Here is a 17,558-nt window from a genome sequence, read left to right as displayed (position 1 = left end):
ACACACACACACACACACACACACACACACACACACACACACACACACACACACCTAAAAAAATGGATGCATGGATGGACACACATCTCAAAATCACCTCAGATCACATAATGGATATTGCCCCTTTTAATACTCAAAGTTATTACATATACATATATATATATATATATATATATATATATATATATATATATATATATATATATATATATAAATGAATTACAGCAGAATACATTTTTTCACAGCACATTACTGGAAATGAATGTTTGGACAAAATGTAATCCAGCAGCTATTTACCATGATGAATATTAAGACAAGAATTTAGATTATCTGTCAGCATCTGTCCAGCTGACAACCAGTCGTTATTCTGGGACTATGATGCTGCCACTCCGAGATGACTGTGGTCACCGGGAGTTTGTTTCCTCTTCCAGTATCTTGATGACTGCTCGGGCCTATTCATTGGCAAGCTCTAAGATCTTAATGGGACTCTTATTTAATGTTTCTCAAGTTAAGCATCAACTTTAGGGCAAATGTACAGTGAATTACCTGCTACAGGTGGTCTACAGTAAAAACAAATGTTACAGACATATATGTACATCTTCTAATACTGATTCCTCATACTTATATATTTCATTTGGGCATTTACAATGAATGTAATATATCAAATGAATTCATACTATATTTAATTTACTCTCCCACACAATTTTGGGATGACTGCTTAATTTCTGTGTACAGTGTTTCACCAAAGACTTAAATATTTCTATATTTGTAGGCCTAATTGGCAGTTGCATTGTACAAATCATTATGAAAAAAAAATGTAATACCAATATACAGTATTTTACCTGCTATAGGTAATCAATATCTACAGAATTTTGATCAAATACAAATTCACTAATATCTATTCCTTACATATAGGGATAATTAGGGCATTTGCAATTAATTTAGACGTAAGATATAACCAAAACATATAAACACAAGGTGTTATTAAAATAAATTTTTTTTTAATTAACTGCCCTGGCTCTGCTTGATCAATATGAGCAAGAAAACAATATCTGAAAAAAAGTATAAATTAGATCATGTTTATAAAGGCATACATATAGGTTATGCATTATGTTAGATGTGTTTGTTGTCTATATAACATGCAGATGTGCTAACATTTAACTTTGATGTATTTAAGTGTGTCTGATGTCATTAATAATACTAATAATGTAACAGTCAGAGCTTTGGGGGCACAGATCCCAACAGGTAGGCAGGTCGTGACGTAGGCTGCCACCAGCCAGCCCTCCTCCTCCCCCATCCCTACCCCCACCGTCCCGCCTGTCTCCCAGTTGCGTTCGCCGCTGTCCTGTCTGGCCACCCGGTGTCTGCTCCGCCGCTCCGCGTTCTGCGGCTCTCACCCCACCCCGAACCCGAAAACTCTGCCTCCTCGTTTACCTCCCCCGGCTCCTGGACCCCCCTCCACCCGGTGAATGCACCAGCGCCGAAAACATGACGGGCATCGCCGCCGCTTCTTTCTTCTCTAATTCCTGCAGGTTCGGGGGCTGCGGTCTCCAGTTCGAGTCTCTCGCCGAGCTCATCGTCCACATCGAGGACAATCACATCGGTGAGTCGGGCAAGAGGGGGGAGACGGAGCTAGGCAGCTAGCTGGTATTAGCTAGCTGCCTAGCTAGTTAGCTGAACGCAAATAGACTCGGCTTTGCATTCCGCTATTCCTGCAGCTCGCTCTCAGTCGATGCTCGTCGGAGTGCGAGTTATTCAGCAACATTAGACTTTACTTCCTTGGAAAATACTTCTTCTCTGTATAAGAAGTTACCGGCTTGTTTTATTTTGCATTAGCCATGATAGTTACCTTTTGCAGCGGCAACTCGACTTCGAGGGCCGCGTAGGTCTCATAGGTGTAACTAGCATTCCGACCAGGCAGCGGTTTCACAGCTAACGTTGCTGAAGTGTCGGTGTGTTTACGTTTTCAGGCCTGATGCCGTGCAGCCGGATCTTTTCTCACACGGCTTGTGTATTGAGCTGCCTGACGCTTTTGTCACCTCAGGTGTCTCAACGCATCGAGACATCACCTTTTGCAGTGCTTTATGTTGATGTCACTTAATTACTGTGACCCCATACTGAACCAATTTGTGGCAGACATGCAATGAAACAATTGTATTGTCTTCCACATGCACAAGCTTCAACTTGTTGAACCTATTAGATTTTCATCTGACGGTAAACCCCCTGATAACGATCACCTGGTATGTATAGACTCAAAATCAGTTTACCCACTGTTTGACATTGTATAGACACGAACAGTTACAGGGTAAACACCATCGTTGGTGGGAATAGTATGAAATGAACGAAACAAATAGGTAATAAAGACAGAATGCTGTAGTAAACAAATATTTGTATGTATTGGTGGTAGGCTAATTGGTACATTTATCAACATATCTTAGATGCAGGCACAGTAAATACAATATTAGTAAGTCATTAGCATTGCCTAGTTGTTGATGTGTGAGTGCCCCTTTGCTATTGACCTTATCTGACTGGGAAAAACATTCCCATGTAGTCTAACTACAATGCAATGTAATGCTTGTTAACTATTTAACACTTTTTAAAGCACAAACCGTTCAAATGCTTGCTTCTGTTTGAACACAAAATGATCCACTCAGGCAGATAGACCTATAATCCACCATAGCAAATTACAGTGTAGATGAATCTAGGGAGTTGTGATCCACCAAAACACAGGTTGATGTGGGCTAATCATTATTTGCGGCGTGTATCCATCCTCAGGAGGCTGTTTGAAGTGGGTGGGGTGAAGGGGTTGAATGGATGCTTCATTGAGCCAGTCTCCATGGCAACTGGCTGTCTCCAAAGGGGTTGGGGCAGTATATTGGCTGGGTTATTGCACACCTGCTGTCTCACTAACAAAAGAGCGCTCCCGAGCAGCCAGCTGTGGTGAGGACACCTGACGTGTGATGTCACACATGTCAAATGTGGGACAGGATTCATGTGCTGTTGTTTAAAAAAGGGGTCATTTCGGTGTGACTGTGTTTGCAGGTGAGGAGAAAGTGGAGCGGTGTGATGATAGTGTTTTGGACCGCTCTTCATCCTATCATATGCCCAATGGATCACTTGTAAATTAACCAAAGAGGGGGGAAATTAACACTGTGAATGGCCATTTGATTTTTTTTACACCATATATGTTGTTGTGACAATTACCCCAAACCAACCAGTAAACAAATTAAAGGATTTAAACTGACAGAAATTCAAGAACCGACCCTGTCCTTTCAGTCACACAGTCAAAACCCCACACTGATATATGCCCCATCTGGTTCTTAGCTTGTCCTTTGACCCCAACCATCAGCTGAGCATAAAGGCAGTTTACCAGTCAGATCACTCGGATTAATGAGTTTTCCCTCTGCACGCTTAATGCCGCGGCTGGTCATCAGCAGCGTCAAGATCACACAGTCTAATCAATACCGCTCCTAGATCAGTTACCACAGGGATAAGTGTGACAGATGGAGGGGATTGAGGTGTGGGAGAGAAAAAGGGGATAGTGGCATTTAGCTTTGACCCCCCCCTTTACTTTTGAAATGGGGCATCAGTGTGCGATCTACAATCAATCAAAAGATAAGCTAATTTGATGCTCCTACGTCAGACGTCAGATGAGCTGTTTGAGGCTTTGCAGATCACAGATGGCCTTGATTGTGGTCTGTCCTGCAGTGTGCAAACAGATTATGAAAAAAACAGGAATTTACAATAAATCAGATAATCCAGAGGCGACAATTTTGGATTGCTGGATTGTGCTATCAGACGTAAACAGCTGTAAAAGTGAATCATTAGGTCTGGGTCAGGGACAGAAATCAGTGTAGGCCTATGCTAGAAACTTGGTCATTACTACTGTGCTGCCCTCTTGTGGTAGGACATCCTATGTGCTACATTGCCAAAAAAAAAGAGTCAAATTGTATTCTTCTGCCTCTGGATTGCCCTCCTGTGTATCTCAATTATCTTATTTGAACTCCTGTCTCCTCTGACACAGCACACAATAGCTGGCAGCAAATAAACCAGATGAGCCAGTCGTGATCCTTTCTGTGAGAAAATGAGGTAATGTGTGGGTCTTCAGTGCTGACCTCATTCTAGAAAAAAGGATAGCAGCCTTCCAATAACATACCCACACTGTTTAGATTACAGCTGAATGCAAGAGGAAATGGGTTAGGTGAACTGTGTTTAGTGTGGTGTGTGGTTGTCAATGGCTTTGTGCGGTGACTCTAGGTAAGGTCTGAGGAATGTAATGATGTCAGGCTAATCTGCCTGTGTGCAGCGCTGTGCTGTGTTCCCAACTACACAAGCACATACCTGCCTCTTTTACCTCAACAATGAGGAGCTGGGAGGGAGGGAGAGGCAGAAAGAGATTAAAAGTGGGGAAGAGATTTGAAAGAGAAGGTTAAGAGAGGAAAAATGTGTGGGGGAGCACAGGGAAATCTCAGCCTTGTTTAGACAGAATTTACTTTTGTTCATTTGGCTTTGGCTTTATAGCTGAAATCAAAGGAAGAGGTGTGACTTGACAAGAGGAGTCACATCAGCATTTTGTTGTAATAATGCAGTCACTGCTGAAACATGCAGATAATTGACCTACAGCAACTTTTAAATACGTAATCACTCAGCCCACCGGCCAGGTTTATCTGCCTTGCCTCAAGGAAAAGGCAAACATAATAAGGTTAAGCAGTTTTTACCTGTCTGTCATTAACAGGTAGGAAACCCCCTTCCCTGCTGTTGTTAGTTTTTTGAGTTAAGATATAATTGCATAGCAGAGGAGGTATTATGTGAATTACCGGAGTGTGTCTTGGCATTAGTTGCTTTGATGTTGCCAGTAGGTCTGAGCATGAATTGACTTTCAGGTGAAATCATTTTGTGGTGCATATGATCTTCAAAGCTGAAATGATTAGTCAATTAACAGACAAGCTGATTGACAGAAATAACCGTTGAATCATTGAAATTACTTTTTAAGGAAAATTGCAAAAGCTCCACTGTTTCAGCTTCTCAGATGTGAAGATTTGCTGCTTTTCTTTGTCTTACATGATAGTAAAAAATGGACAGGAGTGTGGTCCTAATGTAGCACCTACAGCCCCTGGCTGAGTGTGGTCCTACCTATCTGTAAAGTGTCCTACGATAACGCCTGTTGTGATTTGAATTGAATATCTTTGAGTTTTCGACGGGGGGGGGGGGGTCAGACAAAACAAACAAGGCACTTGAAGCTGTCCCCGGCTTTGACTCTGGGAAACTGTGGTTGGCATTTTTTCACTATTTCGAACATTTCTTGGTCTAAAAGTTAAATCAAGAAACGTAATAATTAATCATGAAAATAATTATCATGTTATTGTTTTGCAAACCAACTGTATATGTATAATTTAAGTTAAGGTTAAGGAGAGTTTGGTCTCATGCAGCGGAGCACATGTTCATTTGATCATTTTGTATGTGGGCTGCAGCTAACAATGATTGTTAATTGTTGATCCAGTCATTTTTGGATTGATTAACGGATTATTTGTGTGGTCTATGAAATGGTACAGAATACTAAAGACTAAACTAACTAAAGTCCACGTTGACGCCTTTGTTCTGTTTTGTCCAACCAACAGTCCAAACCTCCAAAATATTTAGAGTTTACAATGATGTAAAACCGAGACAAGCTGCAGTTCTTCACAACCGAGGAGATAAAACTATGAAATCATTGTTTTGCTTAAAAAGTACTTTAATTAATAATTGATAATCAAAATATTTGCTGATATATTATCTGTTGACTAATTAAGATAAACTAAACCATATAGCCCAGCCCTAGTTGCCAGATGGTTTCTCATCCCGCTTTCTGAGGTGTGAGACGGGAAGGGGCGTGTGTTTGTGAATGTAAGAGAGTGTGTTCACCATACTTCCTAAATGACCTGTCAGGGTGTAGCGGAGCAATTAGTGGATCGGCATCCCAAACTGGAAACTACAGGCCCTCTCTTTTCACGCTACACATACATCCGCATACACACAGTGACACAGATTGCCTTTCGGAAGTCGCAGGGCCCAAACAGCCCACCAAGCACTGAGAAGTGTAATTACAGAGAAGTTTGCCTTTTCCCCCACCCATATCCCCCCTGCTCCTCCTCCTCCTCCTCCTCCTCTGCTCTCCCTCCATCCGGTTGCCTGCTGCTCTAGAAACACGTTAAAATGCTCTCTGTGGCTTAATTAGCAGTCTGCAAAACAAGCCATGCATTCTTGGCCTGGCTTCAACACATACACACATGTAAAGAGACACGCACAGACCTATACACGTGCACATTCACTGAGGACACATGCACACAGTGTGCATTCAGCAGGGGGCAGCAGTGTACTGCTGGTTAGAGATGGACGTCTGTGTTGAAATGAGTGAAGCAGCAGTTGATTGGTTGCTGCTTTTAATGACAGGAATGCTAATTAGGGATATATTTGTAGACCCTCAGGACTCTAAAATGTCTCAGACATGCGGCACACATTCACTGAAACATGTACACACGCACACATGCAGATAAAAAACACAGAGAGTAGTCTGCAGGCAATGCGGCGTGTAGGTTAAATGTAAAACTTTTAATTAAATCAGTGAAAATTGATATTCATGTAGCTTACTGTGTGCGAGTGTACGTGTGCGTGCGTGCGTGCGTGCGTGCGTGCGTGCGTGCGTGTGTGTGTGTGTGTGTGTGTGTGTGTGTGTGTGTGCGTGCGTGCGTGCGTGTGTGTGTGTAGGTCCCCTCCTGCTCCAGAGGCAGGATCAGCAGTGTATTAGCTTCCTGTCCTGCTAGGTGAGCGGAAGTCATAAAGCCAGTGAACATTTACTGCAGCTTTCTCTCTGCACCTGGCTAACTCCATTTCCACCAACACCCTGCCCCCTTCTCTACACACACATGTACACACTTACCTCATCTTGATGCAAAAACCTGAACTCCTTGTACATCCCAAGTATGAACTCTGGCATTTCTTATTCTGATTCTTTCTGATTCTGTATTTATAAAGGACAACACACATTAATCAACATTTCTGTAAATGTGCCAGTGTTAGCCAGCTGGCTAATTTTTAAACTATAGTCCTTTGGCCAGACGATTGTAGACCAGAGCAGCAGGAAGCAACAAGATATTAGTACAGGTTAAACTATACAGATAGAAGTCAACAAGACAGGGGTTTTTTTTCTGAGTATATTGTAACATATAGAAGTTGGCCTCCTGGTTCATTATTGCAGACGGATGATTAGTTGATTAATCAATTACTCTCTGTTAAGGAAAAACTCAGGAGCAGCACTAGAGATGGCCCGATACCATTTTTTGCTTCCCGATAGCGATTCCGATACCTGAACTTGCGTATCGGCCGATACCGAGTACCGATCCGATACCAGTGTGTCATATATTTTATTATGTTTTAACAACTGTATACTACTATCCCTGTATGTATAACTCTTTGTGAAACATGAACAAACACAAACCATGAATGCCACAGAACTTTCTTTTATTATCCAGTTTGACAGTCAGTTATAACGGAAAAAGAACATAAATAAACTACTTTAACGTAGATTTTCTTTAGGGCTTTATTGCGGGGTATCGGATCGGTGCATAAACTCCAGTACTTCCCGATATCGATACCAGCGTTTTAGGCGGTATCGGAGCCGATACCGATACTGGTATTGGAACATCTCCAAGCAGCACAACTCATTTCACACACGTGAAGAAGGTTCGGGAGACTTGGATGACACTCACAGAAGCATTTAATGAATTCCCAATTGAGGAGCGAATTAAGCAGGCAGTACAGTTTAACCACGATCGTGTCGTACCGTCCCAACTCTCTGAAGTTTCTGTCTTCCTGAAGGTGTATTTAAACTCGTGCTGACGTTAAGTTTAGCTGAACCTTCAAAGTAAACAAAGATATTACGGGCGCCCAAATATCTCAGCGCAGACAAAATGTGTTATGTGTTCAGTTTTACTATGGTCTTGGCAAGCTGAGCAGCACTGTCTTATTATACTGCTCTTACGTCTCCCGTCTTCCATGGAGGCACAACTCCTCTGGGTTATGAGGTTATGTTGGACACTGACCTGAAGGAGACCTGGGGTACCACTGTCTCAACTTACCTAGCATAAGTTCGTAAGTTGGAAATTCCACCACACTTTCTCGACAGAACATTTATCAACAACATTTTTGATAACCGATTGTTGAAGTGACTTATCAATGGAAAATGCCAAGCATTCAGTTGCTCCAGCTTCTCAAATGTCAGGATTTAAGTAAAGGAAGGGGAATGAAGCTTGAGGGCTACATTACAGTCAGGTGATGCATATAAACGAGCATTAAATGCCCTAGCCTTTTTGAGCCCTATTACACATTCCCTTAATACATTTTTCTTGTACTTAAATATCCTCAGAGTACCTCAGTAGTTATCCATATTATATCATCATCACTTTATTATCACATATAATGACAGAGAAAACATATTGGGCAAAATAGTCACACTCAGTGGTTTTCAAGAAGCCAGACTTCAGGGTGCCTAGCAGGGGCTGTATAGGGGGGAAAAAGTTAGGACAATTCCAAGGGCCCATGACTGACAGGGGCCCAAAAAATAGGTAAAAACTAATTTAAAATTATTAAACCATCATCATTCAGTATATATATTTCAAATATAATAATACAATTAATGATCTCTTTGTTTTTACTTGTTTTTGGCAGTAAAAGTTAAATATCCCCATTGACCAAAAAGTAAACATCCAATAGACCGACCACCCCCCTGTATCTGCATGAAATGGTTTGGTCCTGCCTTAGCACTCAGTGACGGTGTTTAGTTGCAGTCAGTAGATGCGGAAGAACTACAGTGACCACAGTGTTGCCAAGTAACATTAAATCAAAATCTGGTTTTCAAAAAAGGAAAGAGAGAGAGAGGAAAGACAAAGGAAAGGGTGTCAAACTGTAACCCAGTTTTTCACCAAGAAAGGTGGGTAGCCTATAGTCTGTGAGTGGTATTAACCTGTTGGCTTAATGTCCATAGTGAAATAAGCTAGCTAGCTACAGATTAGTGTTAGCCTAACATTTAATCACCATTTAATCAGTGCAGGGAAACATTTAGCAAGATATTCATATTAAATCATTGTCCCTGCCCCTTTTAGCAGACTTGACTTAACAGATGAGTCAGCAGCATCCCCCCCTAGTCTCCCCCTAACTGTGCCCCTCCCTGTCCCAGTGAAGAAGGTGAGCAACATTGCAGGGAGTCTGTGGGGATTTCTCTGTCTTTCATTAATAATTATAATAAGACTTAATAATAATAATTATAATTTCGTTAAGTTATGTAAAGCTTTTGATGGGACAGTTAGGTCCTAGAGATGTGGTGACAACAGCTGCGCAGAGGGGGCCCAATTTTATTTTTTGTCATGGGGCCCAAAATTCCTGGCTGCTAGCTCTCATTGTCATGTTTCGTGACTCAGCCTTAGGTGGCGTAGGTCGCGTTATGTGTGTGTGTGCGTGTGCTTATGCATGTGCAGAGAGCTCTGGTCTCTACATCTGAGCACTAGGTAGGATTATTAAGGCTCGGCTATAAAATACTGTCAAAGACCACCTCTGTGGACCACCTCCAATGTGTGTGTGCGTGTGTTTTTAATGATGCATGCTCCTGCTATCTTTTTTCCTCACCTAGCATATTCAATGTTTTTACATATACTCAAATGTATAAGACTGGTCTACACAGCAGCAGCAGTAGTGTGCATTTTTTTTTTCTAGGTTGTTTTCGTGTTTTCTGGTCTCCTTGGTGTTCTCCCTCACTGTGGGAAGTCTGCATTCTTCTTTAATGATGAGGTGTGGAAGCCTGAAAACTAAAAGGCTAAGACGGCCAACACGCAAACACACACACAGGATTAGTTGGAGGAAGTGTCCAGGAGTATGTAGTTAATTGTTGCACAGAGATGATCCAATTCTTAGATCTGAATTGCAGTACATCTGCTAGCCATTACACACACCCCGCACACACACGCACACACACACACACACACACACACACACACACACACACACACACACACACACACACACACACACACACACACACAGAGCCATGCATGCCATGGCTTAAACCTACTAGTTTTTAGTTTAGTGTGGATCCCTCTGAATGTTCCCCCGTTGGACACTTGATGGCACTGGTACTTCACAGATGCACCCACCCGCAGTGTTTTATGCACACTTGCTCCTGTTTTCCAGGGGGTGGGAGGTGGGGCTTTGAAGTTAACACTGCTTCCCTCAGGCAATGCAAGTTGCCTACTGTAGTGTTACTGACCTAGCAAGTCAACTGGAAAAGGCGTGTGTGTGTTTCGAGTAATACACTGTGTACATTCATCACAGCCTCTAAGTCGTTTTTTCACTCTCAGACAAATTTCTTCTTTGCCACATTCAGCCGATTCAGATCATTAATCAGCCTTTGGTGACTTTGGGAAAGGCAGTTGTAGTAAATTAGAGACGGCTTGGCGTTGGCGTAATAATGTGCCACTTATGAAAGTATCTGAAATGTATCTGCACGGTCTAGCATATTATGGACTAATACAGAGAACGCAGTGTGTGAGAAACAGCCAGTAATCTATTAGCCAGTCTGGCAGGAAGAATAGATGTATGACTCAGCTACATACTAAGAGTATTCACGCAACATTTTCCCTCCACTGAGAGCAGTGATTAATCTGGATGTCTCTTTCTCTCTTCCAGACACAGATCCACGGGTCCTGGAGAAGCAGGAGCAACAGCAGCCCACTTATCTGGCCCTAAGCTACATCAACAGGTATACACACACACACACACACACACACACACACACACACACACAACCAAAGGTGTCCTTCTGAGTGCAGCATTGCTCCACCAGTAAAAGTCTGTTTATGTGTGTGAGTGTGAGTGTGCGTACATGTGGCTTGCGGAGGGCAGTTCAAATGACTGTCTTCCCATAGTCACAGCAGTGACTCATCCACAGACAAGCACAGAAAACCACACAAGACAATCACTCCTGACTCCCTGCGCTGCAAACAGCACAGCCAAAGGCGGCCTTTCAGGAATATTGCATGTGTGTGTTTTTGTGTGGTGAACCGATGTGTCACGTCTCACTTAATGCCCCATTAAATCACCCCAAGACGCAACTTCGAGAAAGATAACGGTAAAACAGAGAGAGCTAGGTTTGTTTACTGTGGTAATTGTTCAAGTGTCGAGGTTGTAAATGTCACTCGGGTTTACTGTACAAGGTCGAGATGACTGTATATTTAAATGGGCTGCTCATTCAGCAGCTCAATTATGTCTTGTCAAACCTCAGACTTCCCTCTCATAGCACCAGTGCCCAGAACAGCCATAATTAGATGAAACCTTAAATGCTCCCATTATAGCAACAAATAATACTATGAAAATATAAATCAAACTACAGTACATCAAGTTTATAAAAGTATAATTCCTGTTAATCACAACTGAACTGGGGTCATATTTCTGTAGTTTTGACCATCGTTCTTTTCAGTAATGATACCATTGGCTAGCTGGCATGTCTGTGTGTTCCGAGATCTCTGGAATTACTTTGGTCAGTATAGTGCCTCCATTTATAAGGTGCTCAAGTTGACATCCCCATAGATCAGATGGGAGGTTTGTTGGTAAAAATTATATTCAGGGCCTGTGCCTTGTCATGGGAAATTATTGATGATGATACCCCCCCCCACCCCTGCGTACCATCACAGGTTCATGACAGATGCGGCGCGCCGGGAGCAGGAGACCATGAAGAAGAAGGTTACGCCCAAACTGTCCCTGTCCATCACTGGTGGAGTGTCCAGGAACAGCACAGCCACACCTCCTCGCCAGACCAGCGGTAACCTGACGCCTCCCGTCACGCCCCCCATCACCCCCTCCTCCTCCTTCCGCAGCAGCACACCAACAGGTATGACAGGTGTGTGTCGAAATGTGTGTTTGAGACAGAGAAAGACGGATTGCTTGTACATGTGGAATGATGGAGGTGATGAAACAGTGACTAATGCAAATTAACCCTTCTGGTAGTAACAGAAGAAGCCTAGAGTGATGACTACACCATCAGGAGCCCATTTATCAAGTTCTGACTTCATACTCAGGGTTTTCTCTACCATTATAAGGCTTAGGCGCAGCACCCAAGCTGTTTTGGGCAGTTTTGTCTTTAAGCTTTTTGACTGTTATTTATTTATTATCTGCTCTAGCTTTTCCAACGTTTTAGACACATATATGGTAGTAATAATAATAATGGTCCAAGTTATGTAAAATTACATTATTTTTTTTTATTGTAAAAAGCTAACATTTTCTTGAGGGGGGACCCCTAAACACGCTGCCAAATACATCCCCTTCCTAGGGAAAACACTTATCCTGATGAACAAATGAAGATATTTGTACGTTAATTGAATCCAGCACATTTCATACCTGGTGACTGCAGAAAAGTTCAAAACATAACTTCAAAAATACAAGCCAGCTCACCTTTTATTCAGTAATGCTGATATGAATGAACTGTATTTGGAAACTATTCACTTTTATTTACTTTTATAACCAAAAACAATAATTTTGTGATAAGTTGGATATGCGAACATTCCCATGCCAATATTTCCTTAGAATTTTGAATCATGAAGAAAATGGAAACTGGAAAAGGCTAAAACCCCAACCACTGTCTACTGCTGCTACTGGTGCTGCTCTGTGTGTGTGTGTGTGTGTGTGTGTGTGTGTGTGTGTGTGTGTGTGTGTGTGTGTGTGTGTCTGTGTGTGTGTGTGTGTGTGTGTGTGTGTGTGTGTGTGTGTGTGTGTGTGTTGGCTTTGGTGGCTCCTGCAGTGAGCAGACCAGTCAACACTCTGCTAATTACATAGCAGATGTCACGCTGTGTGTTTGCATGGGGCCGTGTGTTGCACAGCCCAGAAGCAGATGTCCAATTCCAGCCCAAATGGTTTCAAACGTAGTGTTAGGTCTGGGCTTATACACCAGCACAGCTACACACACACACACACACACACACACACACACACACACACACACACGCTCTTTCGACATGTGCCAGGGTGCCATCCATTTCCTCATGCTGAGGTGCAGCATTTCCTGTGAGATGTTGGGGGGTCAGTGGGACTTTAAGTGTGTGTTTGTTTGTGTGTGTGTGTGTGTGTGTGTGTGTGTGTGTGTGTGTGTGTGTGTGTGTGTGTGTGTGTGTGTGTGTGTGCAAGCATGTGAGTGGAAAATGTTCTGTACTTAGCAAAGCACTTTTTCCAGGCTGAGCAATGGGGATCACTCCCACTTAATGATCTCTTTCTCAGTGCCAACCCCTGCATTTTGACTCGCAGAAGCACATACACACACACACACACACACACACATGCACACGCACACCACTGCTGTTTTGTCTGAACAGTGTTTTCAGTGACATGTGGGCTGCTAATGCATCCAAACAGCAGCAGAAAAGGTTTTAATAATAAGTCACATATCATTTCTGTTTGGTAAATTCCCAAGGCAAGATGTATTTTTGGGTTAGCATTTTTATTTGTCCTCCGTGTCTCCGTTGTGCCTCCAGGCAGTGAGTATGATGAGGAGGAGGTAGACTACGAGGAGTCGGACAGCGATGAGTCGTGGACCACAGAAAGCGCCATCAGCTCTGAGTCCATTCTCAGCTCCATGTGCATGAACGGGGGAGAGGAGAAGCCGTTTGCCTGCCCCGTCCCCGGCTGTAAGAAGAGATACAAGGTAATTCCATACCAGAGGACTGAGAAGTCAGCCACAGCTACACAGCCATAGGACACTGTAGCTTTTGTCTGAGTATAACATGTCTGGACATACTATTTAACAAATAGCACATGATAAATGCAGGATGTCGTGATTGGAGGCGGTGATAAAATTATCATGGTAAATTTGCAGCTGGTAACAAAAACCTCATTCAACTTGTAGTCCCTGCTCTTTAAATGATCAACAGTGTGGGAACATTTATCTATTATACCCTTTTCAGACCAAAACAGTGACATTGTTTAGCCTTCATATAAAATGGCAAAAAAGGGGTTTCTGTAATCACTTTACTTTAAAAAATTACTGTAGAATTACTATATAGTAATCAGGTACAGTAATCAGTCGTAATTTAATACTAATAATAATATTAATATTAATAATAATAATAATAATAATGGACTCTAGGAATATTAGCAACTGCCACAGCAAAAGCTAATGGCCATCCATTAAAACAAAAAGTAAAACGTGAAATGAAATGTGTTGTCGGTGATCTCAAGCCCTACAAATCCTAAATTCTGTTTCTCTCAATCTCTAAAATCTAAACATGTTTGATTAATGTGACTTGTAGAATTTATATTTCGTAACGAGACCAAAATACTTTAGCAAAACATTTGGCAAGTAGCTAACTATGTTAAGCAAATATGCAAATTGGGATTTGTCAAAGCTCAGGTTTGGATTCCTAAATGGTGTTGAGGCTACTGCCGGTTAGCGTAGCGAGTTGCAGACCTGGGTCAATAAGCGTACACAGGTTGTAAATTGCATGGTCAACATTCCCTGTCACACATGGGCTTTGTGTGTAAAAAAGGGTGCTTATAACCCTTCTTCCCTTTTTTTTTAAAATAATGCATCTCCACTTCCCTGTCTCTTCAGAATGTGAACGGTATCAAATACCACGCCAAGAATGGCCACCGCACACAGATCCGTGTGAGGAAACCCTTCAAGTGTCGCTGCGGCAAGAGCTACAAGACCTCGCAGGGCCTGAGACACCACACCATCAACTTCCACCCACCTGTCTCCACCGAGATCCTGCGCAAGATTCAAGGCTAGAGCCCGGCTCACACCAATCACTACCCCAAACACAGCCCTTTCCTGACTCTCCTTTCCCTGACCCTTTTGTACCAATCCCACACACTACAGGATCAAGTGCGTGCTTTAAGTTGTTTTCATTTTTTATTTTTTTTTTCTCATCTTTTTGTTTGGATGTTACAATTGTTTTTCTTCTATCCATGTTATATCACTTGTATTTTTTGAAAGAAAAAAAAAAACTATCTTTGTAGTATTTTTTATTGTTGTACATTTGCACATTAGTATATGCTATCACGTTATTTTTTCTCTATTGTTTGACTTACATAAGGTGCTAACTGTAAAAAACAGACAGAAAAGACTAAAAACAAACGATATGAAAGAAGAGGGGGAAACGTAAAAACATGTAAAACAGAAGTGCAACCACGCCCTGCCCCTTTTCCCTGCTCGTCTTTGAGTGGGATGAAGTTGACATTAGTGCTGATCTGAGTTCAGAAGTCGTTACACTCCCTTTCCATTAGATGCAGAGAGTTTGCTGAGCTTAGATCTGTGCCTTTGCTGTAACTTCTGGGGGTTTCAGTGTGAGAGTTAAGTTATACTTTAAATAGATATATTGATATATAAACAATAGACAGATATGTATGTGTACATAAAAATATATAAAGGTATTCATGAGCATATACATAAATAGTTACTTTATTTTCAAGCTTTATTTTATATATATCTGTCAGTGTTTTTCTTTCTATGTATCAGTAAGTGTTCCTTTCATTCCTTATTTGCTGAGACGGCCAGTTTTGTCACCTCAGAGGTCAAGCTGGCTGACTTTAGGTTCGGAGAGTTTTCCCTCACCACACCCTAAAGATAAGGAGCCAAAACGCCTTTCGGTTTGACACTCTGACTCGCGTGCAATGTTTTACTGTTGATCAGTTAGGGCTGCTCAGCGCTCAATGTATTGAACATGGCCTGGGCCAACAATTCATATTTTACACATTTCATCCCAGCGAAAAAGCCATCCATTTATTTCATATTTCCAGTGTTTCCACATTCAGAGTGCCAGAGCTGTGTTCAAGAGACTTAGCCGTGAAAGCAGGTTAAGCATCATACTGTATTCCAGTTGCCAAGATCTTTGTTGTTCTGTTTATTTTTCCATGATGTTGCCAACAGCTCTCCACTGCCAAACATTGACCATACCATGTGCCTGATGAGGGGGGGGGGGGGGGGGGAAGGGAACCTGTGGCAATGATTTTCTCTTCATCGCGCCTCCAAAATGTGCGGATGAGTGGATGTACATCGACCGAATGTTTCCATGCATGCTTTCTGTGTCATACTGAGAAGAATATGTGAAAAAAGATTTGTATTTGAAAGAGATTACCATCTACAACCTGTCAGTCGTGTGTGTTGTAGACAAGAGCATTCTAGTTCATTCTATTGTGTGTATGTATTGTGTGTGTGTGCGTGTGTGTGCGCGTGCATCAGCTCCATGCGTATCTGTTTTTTTCAGCGGTATCCAAGTCATCAGCCTATAGAGTGTAACTGTATTCTGTGTGTTTCAGTGCTCGGATCTGTTGTGTTGTCTGTGCCAGGCCGCTGGTTTGACTCCTGTGGAGCAGGATGGCTGGCAGTGTTTCATGTAGTGTAGCAATGGCCAACTTGTTGCCCCTGACTGGGATTTCATCATTCATTGCCTCTAAGAAAAACAAGAGCGGTGCAGCGCAGCCGCCGTGTGCCAAGACACATTGATTCACGCCATCATTTTCCTCATCATGCACAAAGTTTATAGTCTGCAGAACGCTCAAAGCACGAGCTTCTTCTCTTTTGATGGTACAGTGACCTCTGACATGCACACACCCTCCTGTCCTCCAAGCTGCTGTTGCCATGGAAACCAGTGTTAGGATGGCAACGATACCTTTTTTATCCTGGTATTTGTAAATTTAATTTATTTAGGGGGTTAAACATAAATTATTTAACCCCCTAATTTCTTTGTAATATCCTGTTCTGATTATAGCAATTACCAGCAATTACCAAGCGCCTGGACTGTAATCACGATGCCTTTTAAGCGCGCTACCCCAACACATGCCAAATGCCTGAAAGACATCCATGTTTATTCTGAAGCCTCAATACATGCAAGTGAACAAAGATCTCTAAAATCTTTGTCTCAGTTTCAAAGTACATCTGTGGACGTACTACCCTGAAAGTAACCCTTAGGTAATGGTTTGCTTGCGATAGAAAATCTTCATTCCTGCCTTTCAGTGTACGGGAAGCGTTTCCGTGGCTGGGATCAGAGCCGAGACAGGCCGAGATGGACGGAGACTGAAAGTCTCCCGGCGGAGTTCTGTCAAACACTCGTAAAACCATCCCTGCTTCACGGACACCGCTGTCACCATGGCAATAGTTTCAGCTTTACACAGGGGCCAAATGCAGTATTACGCTTATGGGAGAGGAGAAGCGGAGGCTGTGTGCACAAGGAGACGAGGGAGGGGTTTCAATATACTGTGTATAGTGAATGTATTGTAACGTGTCTGTTGTCAAGTGCTTTTAAATTATATTTTCGTATGTAATGTGGAGACCAATGTTTCCTTTTTGTATGGGGGGACAACAGGTTCTGAGCAGAGTGACTTGTAAATTATGTCAAACTGTCTTTCTATATAAGAGAAGCTGCGTAAATGTAAACAGGAAATGACTGAAAAAAGAAACCCAGTAAAAAATAAAGTGAAAAGCTCTGTAGCTCAGACTGATGGCCATCTTATTTCTTCCCTTTTCAGCCCAAATGGAAGAAAACATT

At 42.3% G+C, this 17,558-nt stretch overlaps 1 protein-coding gene across 2 annotated transcripts; it reads left to right on the top strand.

Annotated features, from left to right (window-relative positions):
* Window positions 1–1,304: 1,304 nt before the first annotated feature.
* On the top strand, window positions 1,305–17,500 carry LOC144529184 (juxtaposed with another zinc finger protein 1-like). Of its 2 annotated transcripts, none has more exons than XM_078268171.1 (5): window positions 1,305–1,603; window positions 10,714–10,786; window positions 11,718–11,914; window positions 13,548–13,717; window positions 14,624–17,500. In XM_078268171.1, the coding sequence occupies exons 1-5, from the start codon at window positions 1,489–1,491 to the stop codon at window positions 14,798–14,800; spliced, it is 732 nt and encodes a 243-aa protein (XP_078124297.1). In that variant the 5' UTR covers window positions 1,305–1,488; the 3' UTR covers window positions 14,801–17,500. The 2 variants fall into 2 exon arrangements, with proteins under 2 accessions (XP_078124297.1, XP_078124296.1); XM_078268170.1 differs by having other exon boundaries at window positions 11,718–11,923.
* The last annotated feature ends 58 nt before the right edge of the window (window positions 17,501–17,558 follow it).

This window comes from Sander vitreus, chromosome 14 (assembly GCF_031162955.1).
Source record: "Sander vitreus isolate 19-12246 chromosome 14, sanVit1, whole genome shotgun sequence".
In the NCBI taxonomy this organism is placed as follows: Eukaryota; Metazoa; Chordata; class Actinopteri; order Perciformes; family Percidae; genus Sander; species Sander vitreus.
The sequence above is the reverse complement of the archived record's forward strand: the minus strand, read 5'-3'. Positions and strand labels throughout refer to the sequence as shown.

What these genes read in the sequence shown, in the direction of transcription:
- LOC144529184 (XM_078268170.1), top strand. Translation starts at nt 1,489, where the DNA reads ATGACGGGCATCGCCGCCGCTTCTTTCTTCTCTAATTCCTGCAGGTTC. An exon ending in CATCGAGGACAATCACATCG is followed by an intron (nt 1,604 to 10,713) that starts GTGAGTCGGGCA and finishes TCTCTCTTCCAG; the next exon opens with ACACAGATCCACGGGTCCTG. An exon ending in GCTGTAAGAAGAGATACAAG is followed by an intron (nt 13,718 to 14,623) that starts GTAATTCCATAC and finishes CTGTCTCTTCAG; the next exon opens with AATGTGAACGGTATCAAATA.